We start from the raw sequence: 18893 nt of genomic DNA, 5'->3' as shown, positions 1-18893 counted from the left end.
AATTGCAAATGGGCCTAAGTCCATGCATTCTAAAAAGTTTAATTGAGTTTTTCTTTATTTTACTGAGATTGTCTTTTCTCTTTATCTTGAATCTAGGTGTAAGTGGTTTTATTTTGGAGTGTCATATGTGCAGGTTTTGAACTCTAAAAGGCAGAAATTAACCCTCGCACGTTTTTCAAAATTCATGTTTAATTCAAAAAAAGGCCTAAGTCCACTCTGCAAGATTTACTAAGTTGCACCTGTTACATACAAAAATACATTCCTTTCAAACGAATGCCTTTTCATTGGAAAAACAACTTATAGCTATGGCTTTCAGAAAACATTTACTTCAAAGCTTTACCATCAAAAATGGTTTCAGAATCAAGGAAAAACTTTAATTGCAATTTTCTCAAAATGACCCAAATGGACTTAGACCCCTTTTGAATTAAGGCTCACAGGACTTAGGCCCCTTTTGAATTAAGGTAGCGTTGATCTTTAAAGTGACAATCAGTGGACATTAGGACTCACAAATCTTTAACAAAAAATCTTTTTCTTGAATTTTATCTCCTGATGGTGAAGTACAGTATAACAGGTTTTCATAGTGTCCTCCCCCCCCCCATGAGAATGAAACATTTTTGAAAAAAAATCTGTTAAAGTCTGTCCAGATATAATTGGCAGTGGAAACAAGAATGCCTGTAACTTTTGATAGTCACATATAATTATGGAGATTTTTATTGCTTGTTTTAAAGAATCAAAAGCGCTATATTATTTGAATGTATTTTTGGTTGAAAAATTCGCGATTTTTAGCGATTAAATTTGCGATTGTAAAAATTGAGCTTTTTTTCTACTTATGCTATAACGTTCATTTTTACACCAGTGGTAGTTCAACCTTAGTTTAAGAAGTATGTTGAATTTCAAGGCAAACAGAAAAGTCCTTTGTGAGGTTACAGGCTGCATCGTTTGAGGGGTGTGATAGCACGCGCACACCTCCACACACACCTAAAATCTTTGAGGAGAGTGATTAATCACACACCATAAATTTGGATTTTACTACTTAAAGTTATGCATAGCACTCCTTATCACACGCCTAAAGTACTTTTTAGGAGTGCAATTGACCACACGCCTGGAATTTTCAAATGACAAAGCCTGAGGTTAGTGCAACTGGTCTATAATTTGAAGCCATTGACTTATTTCCGCCTTTGTAGATTGGGGGTAATGGTTGATTTCTTTAATTTTGCAAGGCTTGTTTTCCATAGATGGCACATCGGGAAAGCCAATTCCTCTTTGCAATGCTTCAGAAATATAGCTGGGAAGCCATCTGGGCCAGCCAGCTGAGGATGGAGAAAGCTCATTGATGGCTTTCATTATATTTTCTTCTGTAACCACTATCTCTGAAATTTTGGTTGCTCCCGGATCAAAGGATTCAGCATCTAGTGACATAGGTCGACTGAATACTTTAGAGTATTGTTTCGAAAGGAAGTCAGCCATTTCTTTATTTTTTATTGTAAGTTTTCCATTGTTGTCTATCAGTGGTCCAATTTTGGTCTTTACTTTTGCTTTCTTGCGGGCGTATGCAAAGAAATACTTGGAATTCTTTTTAATAGATTCAATTGCTTTATTTTCAGCAAATTGCTTTGAGTCTTTGAAAGATTTTTGCAGCTTTTTCCCAATTTGTAGCAACTCCTCTTTGATTTTTGCCTTTCTGTTTTGCGAGTTACTGTGTAAAAGCTCAACAAGAACAATCTGGTGGTGTGATGTGCTTTGTAGGACAGGAACTGTTGTGCAGTTGTGGATAATGTTTTCATTGTTTGTAAAAACAAGATCAAGTATGTTTCCATCTTTATGTGTGGAAGTGTCCACATATTGGGAGATGAAATGGTCATTGCAAAATAGATTTAGAGCATTTAGTACGATTCTGTCATCCAAAGGACAGCCAGATTTTGGTGTACCAGCTGGCCATGTAGCTTTTGGGCAGGTCGAAGTCACCCAGAGTCACCACCAAAAATTATACTTGGGTTGGATCCTAATGCTGTCAAAGCCAGTTTTTCTCCATTGAGTGGGGTAGTAAAATTATTAGCCGTTGATGGATTTCCATTGCTTCTATCGTCTGGTTGACGGTAGACAACCAGCAGGGCCATATTCTCAGCTTTTGAGTATAGACTGAGAAGTTGAAATGTTTTTGAAGAGTATGTATAAAGTTCTTCAAAATGATGCTCCGATGTCTTTCCTTATATAAAAACAAACTCCACCAGTGTGTCTTCCTCTGCTTTTCTTCCTTCTTGAAGAGTCAAAGCGGAATAACGTAAAATTTTCTATCTGAAGTTCTGCACCTTTATGACCCTTATGAAGCCAGGTTTCAGAAAGTCCAATAAATAATAAATTTTTGCATATATTGTTTGTTATAAAAGGGACTTTGCTCGGAACAGTTTGGGGGCAAAGTCCTTGAACATTAAAAAAAGCGAAAGTGTTTATTAACAATGGATTTGATTGAATTGGTTTTGATTTGGTAGGTTCTGTACAGATCTCTATTTATATATGAGATGGGTGAAAACATAACAATCTGACGAATATACAGTTAGGGAAACCATCCAGGATCCTGTCATTCTATAAGCTAGCAAAAATTAAATGATACTTGTAAACTTAAGTTTCTTATCATTTTCCAACGAAAACAACCAAAAACATTGCTATTCCCAATCCAAAGCCAGAGACCAAAACAAATTATCTTCCAAGATTATGGCGCCCTTTTGAATCTATCGTTGAGGCCATCTAAAATGGTGGAAAGAGTTGCGGAAAGACAAAGGCACCCGCTGCTTCAAGGGTGGTAACGCCAAAACGCCCAATATAATCTTCCAACAGAAAGCGAGTTAGTTGCCGAAGCGTGTTTCAATTAATATCATTAATTATAAAAAGAATATCTTTTGTGCTTACCTTCAGTAAACTTTATTGCTTCATTGAAAATTAAGAAGGTAAGAAGATAAAAAATGTGCTGGATAATTTTCATTGTAACAGTTTGGTCAATCATCGCTGAAAGTTTGGAAAAAAAATTTTGCCGTAAAAAAAAATTCAGCCAATTAAAAACACAGTGTGCTTATACTTACTATGTTTGCTACATCGTCTAGGCTAAAAAAGTGCGAAAAGACACGAATGCCACTTTTTAATTAATGAGCGCTGTTACAATTTTTTTTATTGCGGCCGCGTACAGGAACTCGCCAAATGTTCCTAACTAATATACATCTCAAAATCGTAAGGACTGCGTTCATCTAAAAGGACTGCGTTCATCTAAAAGGACTGGGAATGACAACAAAGTTGCGTGAAAATGTTTGAAATTAGGGGCGCTATTTCAGGAAAATTTTTGTTTTTCTCCGGCGCTCAACAAGATTTTTATTGTAGAATTTCTGGAGGAGAACTATTGGGCCATTCCAGAATTTGTCTGTAACATTGGGAAGATCAACGCGGGATTTCAGAAGGCAAAAGTTTTCATCAAAATTCAAAATTTCCAAGGCGAAAGAAAAAATGTATGAATTTCTAAAGCAATTGAATGAAAATCAGTAAAAAAGGGTGGAATTACCAACACATTTTGCCAAAGTACATGAATTTATCATCGAAATTTCGGACCACCACTGGAAAAAAATATGATCTGGAATGGCCCATTTTCCTCAGAACGCCTTCAGAGGTTACCGTGCGCGTAAGAAAATGAACACCTGTTATCAGGTTAGAAAAACCAGGCGACACGGGATTTCACATAATTTAACCTATCCTGACCTATCATAAAATCTCCTCAACAACACAGCTTTTTAAACTTATTAAAAACCATATCAAAACATCAGCTACATGGTTTTTGGCTCAATTATAGTTTGATAGGTTCGATCGCTTTGTGCTTTCTGCTTTGTCCACGCCCCTTAAACTTGACCACTTTTTAATTGAGGGTTTATAGGTTTACAACAACTTAATGCCAAAATCTCATTTGGCCTGGAATTCCAAAGTTATCAACATTTTGTTTCTTTTGTCGAATTTTAACTTGGGTATTTTTTTCAAATCATTAACCGTATTACTTCAAATAAAAGCCCGGGCGTATATTTAATTTTTTCGATTTTAGGAGGGCGTATTCGAGGGAGGAGGGCGTTTAAAAGAAGGGGCGTTTATTAAATTATTTGAGTCTAACCTCGAATATTTAGAGCAAATCTACTTTAGTTTTAGTTCTATACCAGGATTTCAGTGCAAATTTTTTTGGGTCAGCAACTAAAATTGCATCAAAACTGATCTGGTTACAAAAAAGACTAAAATCTTCCTTTTCAATCCTAATCAAAGCTTTTATCAAAGTATTTAAAAGTCACAAGTTTTTAATAAACGCCCCTCCCCTAGAGTTCATTTGAAGGGGGCGTTTATTAGAGGGGGTGTTTGTTAAATTATTCTCCTTTTAGGAGGGGCGTTTTTAAAAGAAAGGGGCCTTTATTCGAAGTAATATGGTGTCTGAAGAAGCTAATCAAATTTCAGAAAACACTAAAACTTTTCCCACATAATAAGAAGAATCAAAGGACCAATGAATTTTAACAACTCAAAATCCTAAATGACAAACCAAATTTTACTAGAGACACAGTACTAGAACAATCTAGAACTAGAACAAACTATGACATCAACCTTTACCTTAGAACACACTAAATAATGAGCCTTTATAGTAACAGTATCCTACCAATATGCAAACAACCAGGGGGGGGTCAAGCAGTTAGTACAAGACATCATGCCGGTTAGTACCGTGGTGGTATACCTACAAAATTTTCAAAAATCAGTTAGTACTTGATGGTACTAAGTGACTGCTAGGGTGGTGTCAAGTAAAAAATCTAGGAAAACAGTTAGTACAAATGAATACTAAGTGCTACTTTTTTACCTTTTCTAGAAAAATATTAAAAATAAATACTAAAAGCAATCACGGAAATCCCCCTCCATAAGAGAAATCAAAGAACCTAAGACATTTAAGTCTTCCCCTTTGGAGTTTGTTTGGTATTACCCTTTAGTTAAACACTATACCAGGGGAATTCCCTAACTATAGATTGATAAATAAAAGAAAAAAGTAAGTTGATTTTCCCCTAATGTTCGTAGGGTAATTCCCTGTACTTAAGAAAAGTTTTGTGTTTAAATGATGTCACACTTATTGGTTTGATATTTGTGTTATTAGTAGAATAGACGCGGTGTTGGAATAAAGCTTGATGTTGTAGTGATAATTTTTAATGAAATGATTATTTTGTCTAATATGCATCTTTTTCTTAGAAATGTTCGAATGTTTTGCTTTTGCCAAACCTCTGTGAGAGTCCGATATTAGGAATTTATGATATTTGAAAAAAATAAGACAAAGAAAATGGATAAAAATAAAAACGAAAATAAAACCGAAAACAAAAACGAAAACAAAAATGATAATGAAAATGAAAATAATAATGAAAATGTAACTGGTTCTGATGAGACGAATTCAATTGGAAGTGCAAGTGGCAAAGATGATGAAGTTTGCAGTGAATGTGGGAAAAGTATTTTTTTCTGCCTTGATTGAACGCTACATATTATATTTATGTTTTTGGTTTACGGTGTTTCATTATTGTATCAATTGAGAAGTACTTCGTTATTTGAAACTCTTGTACATATATCGCTGTACAGCGTTGTGTTAAAATAAAATTTGTGATTCATTTTAATTCATCATACCAAATCAATAACTGTTTCAAAACAATTTTGGGAACATGGTTTGACAAAAAGTAAATATCACACTCTCGTTTGATAGGTTTTAAGGGGTGGTCCTTAGTGGATTTCCTTTGAAATCACTTAGTATATTTCATACTAACTGTCAAAGGGTGGTGGTGTGGCCTCTTTCCTCCAAAGAATCACTTAGTAGGCATGATGTCTTGTAATAACTGCTTGACCCCCCCCTGAAACAACGCTAAATCATTGAGTAATTTACTAAAATATTACATAATGTCTCCATTGTCAAACTCAACAAAAGTGCAACCCAAAAAAATCAAGATGTAGATCTCAAATTTTCAATTGACTGGGCAAAATAAGAACCACAATTACAATTTCCAGCAGCTGCTCAGCCCCACACGGAGGACACCCTGTTCCCTGGGAGGGTTTGGCACTTTGCTCTCAGATAGGCCCTGATGGAGATGAACTGTCTGTAAAAATTATACAATTTACACTGCTATTTTAGTTTACCAGTTGCACTTTGGTAATATCTGCAGAAAGAAAACCCTATTCAACAATACTTCCTACGAAATTGAAGGTTTTAGTCATGATAGTGAAATGTTTTTTTCTGTTTTTCAAATTTTCAGGTTAATGGGGAAACCAAAAAGTGAACTGACATTTGAAGAATTGAAACAGCGAGAAGAGGAGGAGTTCAAGACTGGACCCCTATCTGTTTTGATGTCATCTGTGAAGAATAATACTCAAGTACTCATAAACTGCAGAAACAACAGAAAGTTATTGGGTCGTGTGAAAGCTTTTGATAGACATTGTAACATGGTATTGGAAAATGTTAAAGAAATGTGGTATGAAATCCCCAAAACAGGAAAAGGAAAGAAAGCAAAACCTATCAACAAGGACAGATATATTGCTAAAATGTTTCTACGTGGAGATTCAGTGATTTTGGTTTTGAAAAACCCTCTTGCATTGAAATAGATATGGGACCCTTTTGCAGGTGTAATGTAAATACCCTTTAAATAAGTTATAACAACTATCTTTGAAAAGCAAGGCACCTGGATTGTAATTGCAATGCCATTGGATGAGTTCATACGAATTGGGAAATCTGTAGAACATCCTTAAATGTTGATATCGTTTTGAAAGAAAGACATCTGACAACAACATTTTGAAACATTTTTTAATGTGATAATGGATTTCCGAGATCACCAGATAATTTTCACATTTTTATAAATAAAGACTTTTTTATCCTTGTCTCTCAAAAGTAAAACACAGAATGACCTGACCTACAATCAAATCATTATAATTATTATAATGTTGTTTAATTAATCTCATTTCATCTCGTTTCAGCTGTAAAAAGCTGTTGAAAGTTTTCAATCTATGATTGAATATCCGTAAAATTGGATTTGAAGAAGTTTGAAGGTTAAAATCATCACAAAATTATGAAATTCAATGGTGGTTTTAATTTCGTAATCTATGCTTTCCATTTTTCCTTGTTTAGTTAAGATAGGGTAGAAAGAAAAAAAAATGGTCAAAAGAAAAATAGAAACCTTGGAATCTCCAACAACAAAAATTACTAAAAGTGGTGAACAAAGCAATCAAAATGAGGAAAGCAAAGAAAAACTGATACCTCTTGGTTTTGATGAAAGTGACTGTGACACCATCATTATGACAAAGGATAAAACTGTACATATACCATCAAGCTTTTTGAATATGATGTCATCAGATAGCAAGGCATTTGTTACTGGTAAAAAAATGATTGATGTTATGTCGGAGAATTTGATCCATGCATTATCATTTTATGACCCAAAGAACTGGAAAGAAAGTGATGACATTAAACGTAAGTATTCTTTTCATGTTTTAACCATCTCTAACAGTAACAATGTGAACTTTCCCACATTACTTTGGGGGAAATTTGTAGACCTCAGACAATTGTCAGATTATATGTTTTAATCACAACTGCAGTTCTCAACACAATTTTAGCTTGAATCTCAAATGTTTCTGTCATATTGGTTAGTCAATTTTTGTCAAAATGAGGGTGAAACTTTTTGGTAGCTTTATTATACTTCTACTTGTCTTCTACATACTAAAAGTCTAATTCTGAATGAGCCGTGGGGGAACCATTATGGATTTTTGAGATGGGGTTCGAGAGTTACGTGAAAGATTGTTTGAATAAACGGTTGAAAACCAAAGCGAAAGAGTTCAGGAGAAGAGTGTGAAAATTAGCGTTTCAGGGAAGAGGTCTTTGCAGTGTCAATCTTTCGCAAATTTAAAAACCCACTTTCCCTTGGAAATAATTGATCTTTTTGGACCTACCTCCGGGTACCCCGGTGGAGGTTTTATAATTTAACCCATGTCCGTTCGTCTGTTCGTTCGTCCGTCCGTCCGTTACCAGCTTTTCTCAGGATTGGCTCATTAGTTTTTTCTGATTTTTTGCACAATGATGCAAAATCGCAATGCCCAGAACGTGACGGAGACCGATTTTTGAGAAAAATTTTATTTGGGCAAATTTGGGCCAAAAACTACCTAAAAATAGGGTTTTTTGGACTTTGTGCAAAATCCTGTCATTACTTTTTTCTGATTTTTTGTACAAAGATGGAGGGCAAGATTCTCAAAAGAATGGCTGAAGTGGTTTTTCCCGGAAAATTCTTATTCGCCTTAAAAAACAGATTTTCGTATTTTTGGGGAAATTCCCTTTAACCAAATAAGAAAATGTAGCTTTTCTCAATGTTGACTCGCTATTTTTTTCTGAGTTTTTTACACAACGATGCAAAATGGCAATGCCTAAAATGTGTCGGTGCACGATTTTCGAAAAAATATATATTTGGGCAAATTTGGGCCAAAAACTGCCTAAAAATAGGGTTTTTTGGACTTTGTGCAAAATCCTGTCATTACTTTTTTCTGATTTTTTGTACAAAGATGGAGGGCAAGTTCTCTAAAGAATGGCTGAAGTGGTTTTTCCTGGAAAATTCTTATTCGCCTTAAAAGATGGATTTTCGTATTTTGGGGAAATTCCCTTTAACCAAATAAGAAAATATAGCTTTTCTCAATGTTGACTCATAATTTTTTTCTGATTTTTTGTACAATGATGCAAAATGGCAATGCCCAAAATGTGAAGGAGCCAGATTTTTAAGGAAAATCTTTTTGGGCAAATTTGGGCCAAAAACAGCTTAAAAGGTTTTTTGGGCCTGAATGGTTTAAGTGATTTTCGTATTTGGGGAAATTCCTTTTTACCATTTTACATTATTCAACACAAGCTTTATTTTTCCATTCGGAATTTTTGTACAATTATTGTCACTTTTTTCTTATTTTCATCTGATGTTAATCATTAGGTAGGTCCATTCAGCATGTTGCTTGTTTGTTTTTTTGGGACTCTTGGGGCATAAGCTGCCCATTGACCGCAAAAGTTTCAAAATTCGCAAATTGACTCGATGACGTCTTTGGACATTAAATTTGAGATTTTTCGAGTTTTGATCGGTCCTTAATGGCAATTTTTCGTTCCTTGTGCTTAAATCAGTCTGTAGTATCCCCTTTACTATCCAAAGGGCTTATGATGCGTTCAGCTTATCTACTCTTCAGCGGGTGTGACGCCGGGTGACAGCTAGACTGTATTATTTGAGTTCCTACTGTCAGGTGTTTTATATAGTTGGAAATATAATGAAGTTAAGCTTGTTTTAAAATTATCTTGGTTTTTACTTTACCTTTTTATTAGGTCTACAAATTGTTTACAAGTTGAATTGCTCAGCTGTATTTTACTTATGCTATCCATATATTACTTTTTGGACCTACCCCGGTGGGGTGGAGGTCCTATAAATTAATCTTTGAACGTTCGTCCGTTCGTTCGTTATTAGCTTTTCTCGTGATTGGCTCATTAGCTGTGTAACTATAAACCCTCGAATGTAACGAAGCCCGATTTTCGAAAAAAAAAATTTGGGCAAATTTGGGCCAAAAAACGGCTAAAAAACGGGTTTTTTTGACTTTGTAAAAAATTGGATCATTAACTTTTTCAGATTTTTTGCATGAAAGTAGGGTACCATCAAAGATTTATTATACACTGGATAAACGACTCATAAAACGATGGAGAGCGATCATTGTATTTTCATTGTTTCAGAAAACAATTGATGTTCAAGCTTTGTCCGCAAAGGACCACTGTTATGGTGGCTCGAAGATGTCTGATTTAAAAAAATGTTTATCAGTCTTATTTTAAAAAAGTTCTCTAGCTCTTTATTTTTGTACATTTGCAGAAAATAAAGTTTGAAAGTAAGGCTAGCATACCATGCTGGATACATTTGTGAAATCTGGTGTGAGAAAATCATCATTAGACAAGAAATTCAGACAAAATGCTTATAGTGACACGAAATTTCCAATTGGAAATATCTTTCCAAGACTGTCCCCTGAAGAGCTGAAATTAGCATACATAAGACTTGAGTGTCTTGGCTCCACTGTGGTATGAAAATCCTTTGGAGGCACGTGGTTGCAAGGTGGTTTTTTTGAGGTTGAAGTTTGAAAATTTCCGGTGTCAACATTCAATTTCTTATACACAACACGTCTTTTGCATCTTTCTCACAGCTTGAAACGTCATAACGACTTATAATTATCAATTAAGTGGAATAATCTGACTCTCACAGGAAAGTTTTAGGTCTCTTTTGGGAATTGGATGAGTGGTTTTCAATAAGAAATGCAATAAAAATGCTTCGAAAAAACATTTAATGAGGGAAGGAGAGTGAACAATAATATCATTACTGCGGACATAGCTAGTACACGAGAAATCCGCAAAAATCTGTTACTTGTATATCCAGTGTATAATAAATCCTTGGTACCATCATAGGTAAAAGATGGCTCAAGCAGATTTTTTCAAAAAATTTTGTTGGCTCAAAAAACGCATGTTTATCTATAAGTTAAATTACTCAATTTCTTTATGAGATAGATGTTTTTTTTGCTCATGAGAGCTTACTTTTGAAGAATGTGTGTGTTTAGACATGCGTGTAATACTAATAATAATAGTAATACGGGATTTAGTTTGTATAAACGACTGGAAGAATCCGGTGTTCCAGCCTTATAGATACAGGGGCTAGCTACGCAGAAACTTGCGTAGCGAGAAAACAATTTATCAAGCAACAACAAACTCCCAAAACGAAATCAACTCAAATGAAAAACTTTCAATACACAAATCCACACATATTTTTTTTCTCAAGAATTATTTTGAGCAGGAAAAAATTATAATTGCCATATTGACACTTTTCTTTTGTTTGGAGTTAGTGCACAAAGGTTTCTAGACGACTAAAATTGTTCCATTCATTACTTTTTGCTTTATTTCTACTATGTATAAATTAGTCGTCTAGCTTGCTAGACTATAGAAAAACCAGGGGGGTCAACATTTATAATACCAACCCATAGCCCAAAAACCTGACTTTTGACCTTTTGAGCTCAGTTAACACCACCACCCCAAAATTGGTATCGATACCAACTTGAAAATCATAAATTTCAGAAAAAGGGGGGACCCACCCCCTTAATTTGGTATCGATACCAACATGACTTTTTGAATTTAACAAAATATCATGGGGATGCTAGTCAAAAATAGTGTGACATTTTTATTTCTCCAAAAAAACACCAAATTTAGAATTTTGTCAATAACTTTCTCAAATCTTGGTATCCTGAAATAAGATTTCAGGAGGTGATAGAGCTAATGAAGACAAAGCCATGGATATAGGTATTTCCCTTATTCGAGCCAGTTTGAGGTTGACAGACCAAAAATGACAATGTCAAGGAAATGTCATCCTCAGAAAAGGGAACTAAAAAGGAAATGTAAAAAATGGTGAGAATAGCCTCCTGGATAGTTATACAAGACAAAAAGTGTTAAAAGAACCAAGATTTCATGTTATATTACCTAATTTGAGGTTGACAAAGTCGAAGTTATTAAAATGCACTGTAAACCTCAAAATTTGGACTTTGAACATTACAATAAGTTTTAAGTAAGGCAAAAAAGCTAAGCAAAGATAGATTTTTAAACAAAACCCATTAAAATGAGCTGTTTTTGAGGTTGACAAGCCGCAAAAGTCTGTATTGAGTCAAAAGTGGGGAGAAAAGGCTTTTTGGGCTGTCAACCTCAAAAAACGCTTCAATAATCATTTGAATCCAATTCCATAGTCTTTCTGTCTTAAAAACAAATATAATTGAGGTTTACAAATGATTTTAAAAGAGCTTCTGGCTGTTTCCATCATAAGGCACTTTACCTTGCATTGAAATAAACGTTGTTGTAAACCTCAAAACTTGCTCAAATAACAGATATTTCCTTGGAAAAAGATTTTTAGATGGTCAATAATGATATTTTGTAAGCCAAAGTCATCATATTGATCTACCTTTATCAAAATTATGCACAAAACTAATGTTAACCTCATTTTTGGAGCCATTTAATAAATGTCAACCTCAAATAACACCCTTCATAGCAATTTTCAACCCTTTGAGATAATTTCAGAGCTATTACATATCCAAAATCTAATTCAAAAGTCAACTTACAAGGTGTCAACAGTGTCAACCTCAGGTCATGTTAACCTCAACTTTGGCTCCCACTTCAAAAAAGCGTATCTCGAGTTAGGGTAAACCTCATAAAAAGATACTTATATGCCTAGAAAGCAAAATTATTCAGCCTAACCATACTAAAGTTTCAGTTGTCAACCTCAAACTTAGCACATTTTATGGGGCTAAATGTAAACCTCGACAAAAATGTCACAAATACCCCCTCTATTTTTGACCAGCATCTGGGACCCACCCCCTAATTTAGTACCAATACCAATCTGACAAATTTAAGTTTAAAGCTGTTTAAAGGGGACCCATCCCCTCCCACACAAACAGGGTACTAAGAGAAACTTCAAAAAAACTCATTTTTGAAATTCTTTCTTCAACACAACACAAAAAATGTCATATGCTAAACTAGAAAATGACTGAAAACTGACAATATAATAAAAACAAACCCAATGAAGCTAGCAAAATCAATCTGAATCAATATTATCTGAATATAATTGATGTGCAAAAACTAGGAGAAGCTATTATTAGTACATAATTCTAGAACGGAATAGATTCACTCATTACCAAATGCTATCACAGAAAAAATGTTTTTGCTTCAGGCTTGAAAAATAAAACTTGAAAATATCGAAAAAGTCCAAAATAAACAAACTTCAAAGTCATTTATACTTATTACTCATTTACAGTCATTATACTCAAAAGCTAAAACAAATCCAATTGAAACCTGTTTAGATTGATATGTACTCCGGGGTATCTTCTAGCTATAAGGGCAAAAATTAGGAAAGTTTTACTGTCATTTTGATATGGATACATACCAACTTTCTGAATCGTATTATTTAAAAAAAGGGGCACCCACCCCCTATTTTGGTATCAATACCAACTGAGGATAACTCTTTTTTTCTAAAAAAAGGGGGACCCACCCCCATCAATACCAACTTGACTTTTCAGACTTTTAAAGGAAAAAAAGACACCACCACCCGGCTATGGGTCTGGTATCTGGATGTTGACCCCCCCCCCTGGAAAAACTGGTCAAATTCAATATTTATTTATAAGCACATTATCAATTACTTAGGTATTAGCTTTACTCGAGGTTGGCGCTTTCATTCTTTATGATCTTTTGCACAAAGATGCATAACTTTAAACCCTCGAATGTGACGGAGCCGAATTTCGGGGGGGGGGTTTGGGCAAATTTGGGCCAAAAAACGGCTAAAAAAACGGAGTTTGAAAAATTGGATCATTTTAAACTTTTTCTGATTATTTGCATGAAAGTAGGGTACCATCATAGGTAAAAGATGGCTCAAGCAGATTTTTTCAAAAAAATTTTGTTGGCTTAAAAACGCATGTTTATCTATAAGAATCACTATTAATAAGCATACATCAATGTTCTTAGCCAAATTACTCAATTTTTTGATGAGATGAATGTTTTTTTTGCCCACAAATTATTGAATATGAAAGAATATTTCAAGAGCATGAAATTTTGCTTTCTTAACGTTTTTTTATAAGAAACAAACGACTAATTTTAATAGACCGTCACCATTTGTGTTCTAAATGATTGTTTAATGATCACTTCCCGCAGATATCAATTATATATGTGCTTAATGCATAACCAAGTAGGTCCATAAAAGTATCACTTGTTCTGACTTCAGCTTTTCTGGAATAAGCTAAATTTGGTTTTATTTTTCAGATTCCACCCTGGATGAGTTACTTCACATTTCCAACATTTTAAATCTGAAATCATTGAAGAAATATGTAATCGACCAATTTGTAGATAATCTCTGGGTGGATGAGATTGATAGTGATTTCATTGACTCTTTAAATATCGCACAACGCCATGAAATGTACACTCTCGTAAATAAATTACTCTCTAATGGATATGGAGCTAAACTGGAGAGCTTTGATTTGATAGAAACAGTAGGCTTTAAAAGACTACACAAAGAAATACGTTACGAGATATTGAAAGGTGCCATTTACAGAGAAAACGATGGTAACAAGGAAGCAAGCTATTATGATGCTGAATTAATGGAATTGAAATTTATCTTCAATTTTTTCGATATGATGGTTTACGAGAACCGGGCTGTTAATATAATTGCAAAAAAATGTTTGTGGACTTTACCATTTCACGAGGTTACCCTTGAAGATTCCGTTGATATCAAATTAATATCTTGTGAAAAAGACTTGAAAGATTGCGTCACAATTATCGTTGAAAATCAGGAAATAAACGTCAAATCTTTCCTTTTGACAAATAACTCGCCTGTGTTCAAAGCCATGTTGAATTCGAGTTCGTTCAAGGAAGGGCAGAACAGAAGAATAGAGTTGCCTGGGAAAAAGTACCTGGAAGTAGTTTTTTTTCTCCAATGCCTTCACTCACCTCAAGATTTAAGAGATATTTGTGGTAGGGTTTCATTTTTTATCTCTCTTTAATTTAAGTTTTTCTTATGATTTATGGTCTACAATCATGGACAAAATATTTGAGACAAAAGGGATTTCCCTGCGAAATTTTTAAGTACGGTTGGAAAGTAGAGTTTTAATCCCAAAAAAAAGTTGAAAGCTGAAAAAATTCTTTAAAAAATTAATCCAGGTCCAGGGATTTTCGAAAAATTAACAAGCGGGGGGGAGGGCGTTTATTTGGAACCTAAGAGTAATAGTGAGGTCTGGTAGCACATAAAAACGTAAGAATACTTCAGATGGTGATAAAAGCATGAAATTTGGCACAGATGATCCTTAGAGGGTATAAAACTTAATTTTAAACAGTAACACCAAATTTTGCCACCTGGTCACCTGCCTGATGACGTCATCAGGTGGCTAAGAAAAAAATTATTATTTTGAAAATATTCAAAATCTGATTTTTCCAGCAGAAAGAGCATGAAATTGCTGATGAAAATCGAGGTATAAAACATACCTTGAAAATCTTCCTTTCAATAGCTATGGAGGGTTGAAATTTTTGTGATGACGTCATCACAAGCCTTTCCAGGCAAAACTTAAAAACCTCGTAATTTTGGAACAAATAGACCAAATTTGATGTTTTATACATAAATTCATATCAAAATTAATTGCTTTTTTAAAAAAATAGTTACTGCAACTTATCTCTCACTTTTTTTCAGATTATCCCGATGTATTTATCTTATCACAGCTTTGCAGAGAGTACCAAGTCGATTGGTTGTTGGAAAAAATTAGAGATTTTATCAATAAAGGAAGATTCTTAACAAAGAGATGGATTTTGAAAGGTATTTTGCTCTGTGAAGCAATGAATTTCGATCCGTGTGAGGTATTGGTTAACTCAATTGAGGATAATTTCCTTGATATTCACATGTCGAAGGATTTTATGGAGTTGAGCTCGAAAATGCAAGTCTTGATTGCTCGAAAACGTATGTGGCTTTTACTTCGAAATTCCGACGAAAAAAAACGAAAGATGTTGTTCAATGAGGAAGACTGCGGATTTCTGTCGATTTTTGATGATCAATCTGTCTTTGACTTTAAATTTAACGGGAGTGAGAAAGAGTACATTAAACAATTCAAGAAATAAGAATTTGTGTGACTGGAATAATATGATTAAAAAGAAATTTCTGAGAGAATGACATCATATTGGGTTTTCTTGCTTTTAGTGCATTAACTTTCTTGTCGTGTATGATTTAAAAAAAGTCGATTTATTGTAGACTTGAGATACGTAGGCGGGGTTACTATCCTTCACAGTGACACGCATTTTGATAAACTTTTGTCACAACTGTCAATCTCTTGCCTTCAATCTCAAAACATAATATCTTGCAGAATACTTCTTATGGCGACCCTAAGTATAGCATTGTTCCAAATATTATTATTAGTTGTCAGTAAAATTACAAAAACGCAAATAACGATTTTATGATCGTTAAAAAGTTAATTATAAATTAAATATTATCTTAATAAAAAATGAAGATGAATTGAAGAAGCTTGCTATAATTACCTTTTCCACATGAGTGATTCTTCCATTTTTACAACAGAAAACAAAAAAAACTATTTTTTCAATCAATTTTTGGTGTCTTTGACGTTTTTTGCAGACAAACAGTGATCAATATAGGGCTGTATCTGAATCGAAATATTTTGAATATCTTCGAAAATTACAATCTTCTAAAATTCACTGATATGAATACTATTGAAAATAAAAAAAACGATAATGTTAAAAAAGATTAAAATAAATCCAATTCAAATCAAACTCATCCGTAGTTTAACTGACAGCTAATTTTAAAAGAATATGATATAACGGTATATTCCATCCTTGTTACTAAGCGTTTTGAGGGACCGCTATTTAATTTGCTTTAAGTGATCTCCTAGTTCTTTTATTCTCCCTTTCAGTTTGACATTGTCGTGTGTATCTTTTTGAAGTTTTTGATTTATTTAAAAATTTTCTAAACTGCGAAATTAATTCCGCGGAACTTCCAAATTTGAGCTGTCAACTTCAAAATTTAATTCCGCGAAAATTTCTTCCCCTTAAAGCATGATTATATGTTTAAAAGAATTATAAAAAACGAGACAAATTCACTTGTATTGTATCATATTGTATTTAACAGTGGTCTAAATTTAAAGGTCCAAGTACTTGTTAATATTAAGACTTTGAGCTCTCCCCAACAAGATGCTTTCCTAAGAGAAAAAATGAAGATGCACGAAGGCTTCTCGAATTAAGCTTTTTGTCTGCGAACAATTATTTTAGAAAATAAAAGCAGATAAAGCTGACCTTGACCTCTGAGGCAAGTAGCTTATTATCACATTCCCTCTGGCAATTTGAAATGATCTTTTAGTAGTTGTGTCTAGTTAATTCTGACTCTTAAAACTAGGATTCAATGGCAATTTAAGTAATAAACACCATCGAATTTTTATACAATAACAAATTCTCTATTTTGATTTTTTAAGAAGTAAAATGTAAATACAGGCATCTCAAAAAAAGGATGGCGAACAAACGATGTTGTAAACCAACCAGATTTTTGAAAATGGCTTCATCAAAACTCAATGCCGGAAAGCTTTTTCCGATGCAATATTCATTTGTGACCCAAAGAATTTGAAATGTTATGAAGTAAACTGAAAGAGAGTAAGCAACTTATTTTATCTCGATTTTTTGGGGTTTTTTTAGTCTAGCATGCTAGACGACTTAACTCAGTAAAAAATAGGAAGTAGAAAACTTGTCAGGAGCATCAATATAGTCGTCTAGAATATTTTGTGCACAACAAACTTTTCATAAAAATTCTCTTTTTTCATGTTTTTGGATAACATTTTCAGGGGGTCTTGTTGGTTTGTTTTGGTTTTTTTTTCTTTCTTTCACTTAGAAATTCTCATTGGCTGAAATTTTTATTTGTTTATGTATTTTGTTGTATATGATTGTTTTCTCGCCCCGCAGAAATCTGCGGGCCCTGCTGGAACTCCCGTAAGCTACGGAAACCACCTTAGCCCAGTCGTTTATTTTAACCATATCCCGACATAAAAATTTCCCGCTTTCAACAAAAACGTTTTAAACGATGGATTCCCAGTCTAGGGTTTTTTTGGATTTTTTTCTTTCTATGATTTCTTCCGCTACTTTTAGTGGCTGGAACTTAAATTAGCGATCTTTCTCTAAGGTTACTATTATTACCGGACACGTGACCATTGTGGAAAATATCATTAGCTTTGTTTTCAAAACGTCGGCAGAATTAAGTTACCCTTAAATAACATTTTATTGTGATATAAGATCAGTTGTCGTTAGAGTCTTTGTAGATTTTACGTAGCTCCTTACGACAGACAGGTGTTTTCAAACGATACTATAAGTCTTATTTTAGTCATGATCATATTTTTCAGTTTTTGAAGTAAATTCCTCCACGCATACTGAGACAAATCCTAAAAAGAATAAAGAGTTTGAAAGAGAAGTGAGTGAAAGTGATTTTAACCGCGATTGATAAGAAGTTCAAGAAAACATTGTTCGAGTAATTTCTTTCTAGGATAAAACTAGCATGATTTTTTATCAATTCATCATGAAGTGCGCGTTGTGATGGCGATGTCCCTTTCAAACATCTTTTGTAGATGAATATTTGAATTTCACTGATTGAAAATGACCTCAATAATTAAGGTAAGACATGCAATCTTAGAGTCAACCTGCATTTTTTAGCTTTTTAAGTTCAAAGACGAATTGATCGACGCTCGACTTAGATGTTCAGCAAAATTTAAATATCGAAAGTAACATTTTATATTCGCAGACTTAAAGCCGTTATCCACTTTCGCGTGAAATGGGCGACAGTTTTTTGCTCAACCGCTTTTGCCTAAAGAAAAGATTACGTCATAAAAAAGTTTTGTGCGAACAAAAAAAAAGTTGAAGGAAGTTCTACTTTTTTCAACCGTTACGTCAATTTTGACCAATGGAATTGCTTCATTTTTCAACCGACCTTACAAAAATGTTGAAAAGTTTTCGCTCTTTTCGCGCGAAAGTTGAGACCGGGCCTTTACATTAGCGAGTTTATGTATTTACGCTTTTGAGGACGGTAAAGTGACTGAAGCGATTTTGAATAACCCGCAGTTCTGCCCCGCAAAATCGAGGACGGTAAAAGTGCTGATTTACCGTCATCCTCAGTTGGTTAGGATCTAGTCAAATTAGAACCTTACCGTCTCCGTCGCAGGAAAACACACATACATAAACTCGGTATTGTGCAACAGGAGGAACATTAAGATTTTCCCCTAATGAAGATTACAGCATAGATAGTGGGCGTGGTCACCTCATGAATCTTTGA

At 34.1% G+C, this 18893-nt stretch overlaps 2 protein-coding genes across 2 annotated transcripts; both read left to right on the top strand.

Annotated features, from left to right (window-relative positions):
• The first annotated feature begins 6291 nt into the window (after window positions 1-6291).
• On the top strand, window positions 6292-6633 carry LOC136816037 (small nuclear ribonucleoprotein Sm D2-like). Its single transcript, XM_067072467.1, has one exon. The coding sequence runs from the start codon at window positions 6292-6294 to the stop codon at window positions 6631-6633; it is 342 nt and encodes a 113-aa protein (XP_066928568.1).
• Window positions 6634-7138: 505 nt separating this feature from the next.
• LOC136816016 (uncharacterized) lies at window positions 7139-15749 on the top strand. The gene is made up of 3 exons (XM_067072439.1): window positions 7139-7492; window positions 13859-14566; window positions 15276-15749. Exons 1-3 carry the CDS (start codon window positions 7180-7182, stop codon window positions 15695-15697), a joined length of 1443 nt encoding a protein of 480 aa, XP_066928540.1. The 5' UTR covers window positions 7139-7179; the 3' UTR covers window positions 15698-15749.
• Window positions 15750-18893: the final 3144 nt, after the last annotated feature.

This window comes from Clytia hemisphaerica, unplaced genomic scaffold (genome assembly GCF_902728285.1).
Source record: "Clytia hemisphaerica strain Z4C2 unplaced genomic scaffold, Clytia hemisphaerica genome assembly, whole genome shotgun sequence".
In the NCBI taxonomy this organism is placed as follows: Eukaryota; Metazoa; Cnidaria; class Hydrozoa; order Leptothecata; family Clytiidae; genus Clytia; species Clytia hemisphaerica.
Note: the sequence above shows the minus strand (reverse complement) of the source record. Positions and strands in the feature narration are given on the sequence as shown.